Below are 9,921 nucleotides of genomic sequence, written 5' to 3' on the forward strand. Positions count from 1 at the left end.
TGAAACAAATGAAACCAAAAACAAAGCAGAATCGACGATGGAGAGAAGGACTTGCAGAATCACGATGGCTGCTAAACAAAATATGTTTACAATAAGTAACAACAAGATTTTTATCGCGCCTAAAGTAGAAGAAGAAAAAAAAAACCTCCAATTTGTATATTCTATACACATTGTAATAAGGATATTTATAATCTCATTGTTATTCTTAACTATATAACTACTACTATTACAATTATATAGACTAAGCGAATATATGTATATGTATAAATAAGAGAAAAAAAAAACTTGTTCTTCCAGGATGACGTATATATATATGCATGTGCATATACGTGTATGTAATAACATTTAGACACATGAGTTGAGTTTAACTAATTTCTAACATATCCACACCGTGTATTGTTATCAGGGCCAAAAAAAAAAAAAAAAGTTGTCGAGAGGCTTTGATTTCTTCTAATTTCATTACTTTAGTCAATAATTAACAATTTGTTCCGTTCTCATGTTGTGCGAAAAAAAGATGAAAAAAATCCACACAATTTGTTATAATAATTATAAATTTCTTTTGAATATATACACTATAATCTCTGGTCTAGAGTAAAAAAAGACGAAGAGCGACAGCAGCAACAAAACCAAACAACAAAGAGACTTTGGAATAGGAGTGCCTTTATATAATGATTACTGTAATAATGATAACTATTGCATTTCGTTTGAACAAAAAGAAAAAAAAATATTATATGAATTATTATTATTATTATTATTACTATATAGATATATTGAAAAATTTGTTTCCTCGTTTCTCTCTTGTTATTTTATTTTTATTTCTCTCTCTTTTTTTGATGGATGATTATTGAAAATAAAATCGATGTTTTATTACAAAAACATGCTAACTACCACCTTTCAAGTCCAGCAAGACGGCAAAAGTAAAAAGGTCTTTAACACCGTCTTCCTTAATCTCATCGTCTTCCTCGTGCGACTCTCCGCCACCTTCCTATAAATACTTATCGAATTCTATTTTCAGAACGTCTCTTTCCGAGAAACTTAATTTACTTCCACACTTCGTACACAATTCAAACTGCACTCTCATTATTATTATATATATTGTAACGTGGTAAAATAGACTACGCTCCACGATGCAACTATACTTCCAAAATTTGGGTAGACCGCAGCGAACCTAAAGACGGAAAGAAGACGGTTGAGGTCACCAGTTAAGAAGAAATTATAGATATATTTGTAAGATCCAAGAGGACGGTGTTGGTGCTCTAGAGGAGCCAAGGCCCACCGTCGGAGAAGAAGTGTGAGAAAGCAGTTGTAAGAGTTCTTCCTCTCGATAAAAGGAAGTGGAGCCCTGAACCTGAACTCTCGTAGAAGATTTTGTATAATCTTGTTTTTTTTTTTTGTACACGAGCACTGACGTGTTACAATATACATACATCGTAGTATGTAAATTGTCCATCATTGACGCGAATCGATCGATATGCACAATAATTTATCATTAAAAACAAACAAATTAAATAATTACAATTTTGATCATACGTTTACGAACCGTACTGCTCTCGGAAATCAATATAAATTTTAACAACTTTATCATCATCAACTCTCAGCAATTCAATTACAGAGATTACATTTTCAAAGATGACTTGAATTTTCCAAAATACAGTTCGATTCAAGCGAATTGGAAATGTTTTCCATTTGTTTTGTTTTCAACTTCATCCCGCGAGGATCGGTTCTACATCCAAATAGTGGATTTATGGAAAAAATACTGAACAAATTCTCTCAGCAATTCAATTACAGAGATTACATTTTCAAAGATGACTTGGATTTTCCAAAATAAAATTCGATTCAATCGAATTGGAAATGTTTTCCATTTGTTTTGTTTTCAACGTCATCCCGCGAGGATCGGTTCTACGTCCAAATAGTGGATTTATGAAAAAAATAGTGAACAAATTCTCTCAGCAATTCAATTTCAGAGATTTCATTTTCAAAGATGACTTGCTGGGATTTTTTTGGGATTTTCCAAAATACAGTTCGATACAATCGAATTGGAAATGTTTTCCATTTGATTTGTTTTCAACATCATCCCGCGAGGATCGGTTCTAGGTCCAAATAGTGGATTTATGAATAAAATACTGAACAAATTCTCTCAGCAATTCAATTACAGAGATTATATTTTCAAAGATGACTTGGCTCAACGTGTTGGGATTTTCCAAAATACAGTTCGATTCAATCGAATTGGAAATGTTTTCCATTTGTTTTCAGCGTCATCCCGGTTCTACGTCCATATAGTGGATTTATGAAAAAAAAAATACTGAACAAATTCTCTCAGCAATTCAATTACAGATATTACATTTTCAAAGATGACTTGCTGGTATTTGTTGGGATTTTCCAAAATACAGTTCGATACAATCGAATTGGAAATGTTTTCCATTTGTTTTGTTTTCAACGTCATCCCTCGAGGATCGGTTCTACGTCCAAATAGTGGATTTATGAAAAAAATAGTGAACAAATTCTCTCAGCAATTCAATTACAGATATTACATTTTCAAAGATGACTTACTGGGATTTGTTGGGATTTTCCAAAATACAGTTCGATCCAATCGAATTGGAAATGTTTTCCATTTGTTTTGTTTTCAACGTCATCCCGCGAGGATCGGTTCTACGTCCAAATAGTGGATTTATAAAAAAAAAATAAAATAGTGAACAAATTCTCTTACCCAAGCATTTATCGACGTTTTTTTTTCTGACCAGATCGTCTCGAAAAGCAACAAGAAACGGAAGCGTTTTCAAGTTGCGATTGTGCAACACAAATGTTTACACCAATCGCACGGTCGAATTTCGCCGCCGCCTCTCGTGATGCAATTGTTATCTTCGTTGCGTCCCAAACGCGACGGGAATTGCACAGCTTTCCAAGAGAGTTGTTAATCTCTAACTCTTCGGTTCTGCGAAACCGATTTGGAACGTGCGTTCGCATCTCCGTTTTTCACTTCCAGTCTATACAAAACAAAATAAGACAAATTAAAAGATAAATAATTGTAATAATGAAGAAACATTGTCGTAAATTGAAACCCCATTCTTTTTTTTTTGTGAAGAGCAAAATGTAATATTTCCTAGTTCTGTTTTGTTATAGTAACTATAGTTACATCAAAATTATAAGTAATGGTAACAATATCAATAGTACTTCGTGTTTTTGATTATTTGCAAAAGAGATGTTAAAAATGAAGGCAAACGATTTAGTTGAAGTCGTCTTGCATATTTTTTTTTGTTTGTGGGAAATACGAAACCGGGCTAATAAACATGTAATACGTATGTAATATCGACGGTGCAATGACGAGCAGAAGACGTAATCGGAGAAGAGCGAGGTTATCGCTGCAATTTATTCGTTTCTCTCTCTCTTTCTCTTAAAGTTAATTATCGCGTGCGCCGAAAACAAAATGTACGTGTGTCGTGCGAGAGCGATAGATGAGCACGCGTTGCATAACAATTGAATGCATTGTTGAACAGAAGAAGACAGGGCGCCAACGGCACGACAATGCCCATCCATTATTGTGCTGCTGCTGCTGCGATCAAGATTTGCGAATCTTCCTGACACATTTTTTTCCCCTTATCTACCGTATTATTCGCTTAACGCAAAGATTGTTAGAATTCTGCACGAATCAGCTAAACTCGATCCGCAAAGAATTCCATACTACTATATAGCTACTACTACTAATTCGCCGAATCCGGGACACCGTGACTCATGATGCGATTGCGAGGGTTGGTAAACTATGGTACTTGGCGTGATTCCTCTTACCAAATACGTAAGCCCGAGAGGATCAGTTCATTCACTTATCACCGACTATGATAACCTCTCCCTAAGACTTATCATCTCGGATTCACGAGAGAGCAAACAAACAAAAAATTACCAAGTACATGAATATAACCCAGTTGCGGCCAACTCCAAATTGAATCTGTTCATTCTTGTAAGAATTGCAAATTAAAATCGTTTCTTATCAAACGGTTACGCAACGATCCTTCCCTTCCTTACATTTCATTTCAATGATGTACAATGTCAAGAAACAACGTGCAACAAACAAACAGAGAGAAAAGAAAAAAAAATGTATAAACCCGCTGCTATCAAAAGTGTTACAAAATTCTGACCCCCGTCGGATATTATTGTCCGAGACTGGGATAATATTCACATGCTAATTGGTTGCGTCGTTAACGTTTCTCTCTCTCTCGCTTTTCATTTGGCATATTATTTTGTATATGTATAAGAGAGACCCTGAGGTCAAAATTTTAAAAATATCTTTTGCAAAGAAAAAAAAAACATTGAAGAGAAAACGTAAAGATGAAAACTGGGCAGGCTCCAGATCGCTCCACCGGATAATCGCAAGGATTATGCATGCGCTACATATGAGGGTTTGGGGTGGGGGAACCGTTTGATAAGAGTATTTGAGCCTTTGCATGAAGAACCAGTTTACTTGCAATTTCCTCTGTGAACACTGCATCCACCAATTCGTCTCTACGTCCATCTCAATCCAGTGCTTGTGATTTGCGTTTTCACCATATTCATAGGTAACTATCACCCGCTTTACTACAAAACAACATTAAAAGGTTGTAACTTTCTTTCATTTACTTACTCTAAACCAACAAATGTTCTCTCAATCGCGTAGATTTTCAAAGAGTTTCCACAACTCAAAGCAATACATTTTTTTTTATTGCAGCTTCACGTATTTTTGCAGTAAAAAGTTTGAAAAAGCTGCAACAAAAATTTAAAATTAGTTTTAAAAATTCTGTTATTTTTTCATAATTTGTCAATAGAAACTAATATAATTAAGTATTTGTGATACTTATTAGAAACATTTAGCAAATGTTATAATTATTATTTATAATAAAACAAATTTCAAATACTTTTTAGTCTGAAATACTTTTGAAAATATTCATTGGTACCAAAAACTAAAAATCCAATAAAATGTATACTTTTTTTCTGCAACTCGGATTTCAACTTCAAAACTAATAAATGAAAGAGTAAAAAGTAGTTAAACTTTGAACGAGTTAAGAAATCGTGTCTTCAGAAATGGAATCAGATCTCAAGTATACTTAAGTCACTAAAAGTGTATTAAAATAATTTTGCAGCCAATGAAATTTCAGGTAAAATTGAATTCTAAATATAAATTCAAACATTTTCTTAAATTTTAAATGTAAATCCGAAGATTTCATCTGATGCAATAATTACAAAAGTTGAACCGATTTAGATTTTTCAGTGATGCAGTGATTATTGAAATTCCAAATCGATCGTTTCAAAACACTAACCTTGCATAATAGAAAAATATAAAAAAAAAATATAAGAGTTAAACTTATCAACTTTTCGGGTTAAATTGCTGACATCGAATCGAACTATGCTGAAGTAAACTAATTAGTACGTGGCATCGTCAAGTTCGGTAATCTTGTTGCTAGGCGATTATGTAACTATAACAACAACAACATCAACAACAACAAAAATCGCATGATCTATTTGTGTATGCGCACCCGGGATTGTTTAAAGCTTTATCTTTTGCTTGCGTATGTCGATGGATCAACAACGTTCACTTTTACGTATTATTATCGAGAAGCATCATCACGAAAAGAATCGATAAGAGCGAGGACGTTGCGAAAAACAGGCTACTCACAATTTTCGTGATTCTTTCGTTTCCATTGTCAATTTTTCAAACTATCGTTTAACAAACGTTTGCAAACGTCGTTTTTCGATGAATGCAAAAAGAGCTTCCCACACGCGGTTCTCCTTTCGTCGACTGCGATCGATCTGCAAAGGAAATGCGGCGATAATCACGTACGGCAACGTAGAATAACAATAAACAAAAGGGGATGGCAATATTTACATGATGGATTCGAGGTGTTGTTGTATAATGGGGAGTCGCGCTGTTATCGTGCTGGATGTGGAAACACGAAGTTTTTTTTTATTCCCCATGGTAATCGGAGCAGTGCCGATTTCACATCCTTGACACTTACACTTCCTCGGCTATTTCTGAAAACAAGAAACCTCTTATCGCTTCTTTTTGTCTCAATTTTCTTCTCGAATCATCGCTTGTCGATTCCTTTCTTTCCTTTTTCGGTCTTCCATTGACGCGCGCGATTTTATGTAACACCGGCCGGCGATAAAAAGAAGACAAGAAATTGCTGCCCCGGGTGGCGCAACTTTCGGATAAACGACCGGCAAGGCTTGCTAATTGTTCGCCGGACCGATGGGCCGATACCAGACGTGTAATTGATTCGGTGTCTCGTCAAGAGTCCAAAAGCCTTTTCGTTTCTTCTCTTTTTTTCGCTGCTTCTCTCTTTGCGCCTTCTTTTTTACGCGTCTCGATAATTTTGGTCGTAAAGTTCAAGGATCGCGCGCAAATGCCTTCCTTATATTCCTTCACGTCTATAGCCACGCACTTCTTTGATGACCTACGAAAAATCTACAAGATTATTCAAAGATTATACATTTTCATTATTTAAATACGAACCTATGTAATCGAAACGAAAGACTTCATTCTTCATTGAAAACTCAATTATTTTCATCGTCTGGTTAAATTACCAACGTAAATCCTTCCTGTAAAAGAAGAGATTTAAATGCATCACAAAACCTTCAGTTAATTTGCAATCTAAAAACGACCGACGTCAATTACTTTTTAGCAGTGAAGCAAGAATGAAAACCAAAAAAGTTAAAACAAGATTTAAATGCATTACGAAACCTCTAGGTAATTTGCAAAAACTAAAAACTGCAGAATTCAATTTTCGTTAAGTAAAAATATGATTTAGAAATCAAGAATCAAAAACGAGAGTTAAAATCATTTGTAAATCCGGTCGTAAGTCCAACTGATTAACAAATAATATGCGCGCCAAAATAAAACGCGATTCTCCGAAATTTCCTGTGTGCTAATAATTAATCATAACATAAAAATGATTACCCATATTTCCGATTTGAAAATTACGTTGTGAAGTATATACCATTGAGTTCCCTCCTAAAGGTCGAGGGATCCAGTTTTCTTTGGGGTGGTCCTATTCATAGATTCTACTCTATTTTTAAGTCACCCTTTGTTCACTTCACAAAGAAAGAAACGAACGTCTCCCTTGCCATTTACCAGATTTCCGTATAGAATGATGAAACCCCTTCGTCCTTTTTCATCATTTCTAAACGAATTTCCAAAGAAACGTTCAAACATTTTGCATTTCCAACATATTCCTTAGACTTCACGAAATTCGGTATCTTTCTCTTTCTCTCTGCACTGCAACTGGGTCAGAGTGTCATCCTGTCTGCGATAGTTCCGCAACGGCCGATGATTTGTAATGATTGATTGACTAACGTCCAATTTAACAATCATTTCTCCTCCATCGTTATTCTACAAAAAAGAAAAATAATAATAGAAGAAAATATAAGAAATTCCATAATGCAAGAGTTAAAAAAACTTATTTAAGAGTTTGTACAATTGTTAATAGGAAAACCTTTTGAGCGATTTCAATAAAATGTAAAAAAATGTGTAAAATTTTCAAATTTAAACAGATTACGTTGATGCTTCAGTGTTTGAAAAGTAAAGTTTGAGATTACTTTTTAAACTCTATCCAAATCTGAGGGATTCGTTTTTTTTTAAATTTCAGTATTTGAGTTAGGTTTTTGAATTGCAATTGAACTTTGTTGGTTTACTGTGTTGAATTTCATACGGAAGATCGTGGATGGCGTCCATTTTGAAGCTCATTTGTTTGATTTTCTCGTTTTTCTATTTAGATTTCCCGCCGCACGAGAACCGTGCGTAGCTTTGATCGGTCGCCGAGCCAATAGCAGTATCCAATCGGGTCACGTGTCCGCAGCGAAGTTATAAAAGTAGGGGGCCGTAGATCTGAAGCCTCTTTTCCAGTCACCCGTGCGTCGTCGAGTCCCGACGATAACACTAAAATAAAAAAAAAAGAACTACTACATTCAGTGCGCGAAGTGTGCAGGCCGCAAGAAACCAATCCGAATTAAGGACAGGAGAACTAAAGTACTACTACTTACTTGCAACACTCACGAGAGAAGATGCCGCAAACTGTGACCAACGGATACCCGAACGGACACATGTCCTACGACATGGAGGACGGATCCAACTTCCTCTTCACCTCCGAATCCGTCGGAGAGGGACATCCAGGTAACACCCCCATTGTTTGTTTTTGTTGTCATGAAACCCTCTCACTACAATCCTCTCTTTTGTTTTTATTGGTTTCGACACCCTGATTTGAGGAAGGGCTGTTGACATCTCCTCCACCACCTCCTCCTGGTGTGCGGCTCACGAACCCCACACACGTTTTCGGCGCCATTTCCGCAGATTTCGTAATAACCCAAAAATATACTCAAGACCGGCGAACACGTGCTCGCACTTCCTCCTACTCCTCCACCACAACGCACGTTCTCTCGCTCACCTCTCTTCATCTTATAAAACATCCTCTTCATCTGCATTCGACAACGTAATCGACGGCATTCCACATTCAAATCGATCGATAACAGCAGCAAATCCGCAACGCACTTTCCCACACAAACACATGCAACAACAACAACGCAATTGTTTGTTTATGTTTGTCTGTTTCTTTTTGTTTTTTTCTCATAGCCTCCCTCGTGGTACTAGCACGTTGTCAAGCACGTTAACCTATTCCAATTTGAACTCTAGCGTTTCGGCAACCCTTGCATCTGAATGCTGACCTCCATCACATGCAACCACATTAACAAACAAACCTTCGCTCAATTGTATTGACAACCCTTTTCTCTGATCTAAATATTTACCCTTGTCGCAACCAAACTTGCACCAGCTGATAACACGACTCGTAGGCAATTTATTGAGCGTCCTTGGATGTACCAAAGTTCAGATCATGTTTGAACTTGATTTTCGTGTAATTCCTATTCCACTTTACATCATCACTCTTTCATTCATCACAATCATTATCTTTTATTTCATCATAATTCAATTTGCAATAAACAACAATGTTAATATAATTGCCTATCTAATAATAATAATTCGAAAATTTAAATATTTAATTACCAATTATATTTCATGACGCCGATCATAATTTAAAATTCAATTTGAATTCGTGAATCTGATTAGAATTTAATATTTGATAAAATTAAGTTTTATCAATTTTCCCAACTAATTTGTCATCTTTATTTTTCAAAAATTATAGCTTGAAATAATTGTCTTTTTGCTCTAATTGATTGACTTACTCATCAATTGTAAATTTGCTCATGTTTTTATTTTATCAACTACGGTTGTCAAAGCAACCTAGCAACCAAACTTGCATTATTTGATAACAGGATAGGCAAAACTGTGTGTGTCCTTGATTTTGGACCAAAGTTCAAATATTATCTGAACTTGATGATTTCCTAATATTTCCTCAAAATATCACCTTGAATCAAGTTCATTCACTTAAATGATGAATTTCGTCATAAAGTTATAATTTCATAATTTAATTAATTGAAAATTTTGCACAATTGTACAATATTATTTCATAACAACTCAATAAATTTATCTGTTATTTTAGTTGATGTTAACATTTGTTTTCTCAATTAATTAATTAATTTAATTGGACAATTTCATCATTCGCATAATAATTTCGCAACGTACTACACACAGATTATCTATTATTTTAATTGATCATCGTCATGGCAACATATCTTGTGCGTACTTTCCGTTGTTTATGCATTGCTTAGCAACTTACGAAATAGTTGATATTATTATTTTTCGTTTGCTTTCTGTGACGCATATTGAATATATGTTATATAATAAATTGATAATTTTGCATATATTATTTAATCAGCAAATGAAATTATCTTGTTCGAAACGAAAAAAAAAATATATATAATTTCGAACTTGTGAGTGAGATTTTTCTTTCTTTCCTTCTTTGGAAATTCCTCAGAGGAGAAAGAACATCTGCCTCTCCCTTTGAG

At 34.9% G+C, this 9,921-nt stretch overlaps 1 protein-coding gene across 1 annotated transcript in view; it reads left to right on the top strand.

Moving 5' to 3' along the window:
* The first annotated feature begins 4,426 nt into the window (after positions 1 to 4,426).
* LOC108560216 (S-adenosylmethionine synthase) overlaps positions 4,427 to 9,921 on the top strand; it is an 11,656-nt gene continuing 6,161 nt past the window's right edge. The window contains exons 1-2 of the mRNA XM_017917690.1: positions 4,427 to 4,547; positions 7,738 to 8,134. Coding sequence (XP_017773179.1) covers positions 8,026 to 8,134 — 109 coding nt within the window. The 5' untranslated portion in view covers positions 4,427 to 4,547; positions 7,738 to 8,025. The remainder of the gene's footprint in view (positions 4,548 to 7,737; positions 8,135 to 9,921) is intronic.

This window comes from Nicrophorus vespilloides, unplaced genomic scaffold (assembly GCF_001412225.1).
Source record: "Nicrophorus vespilloides isolate i.1.1-1 unplaced genomic scaffold, Nicve_v1.0, whole genome shotgun sequence".
Taxonomy (NCBI): Eukaryota; Metazoa; Arthropoda; class Insecta; order Coleoptera; family Silphidae; genus Nicrophorus; species Nicrophorus vespilloides.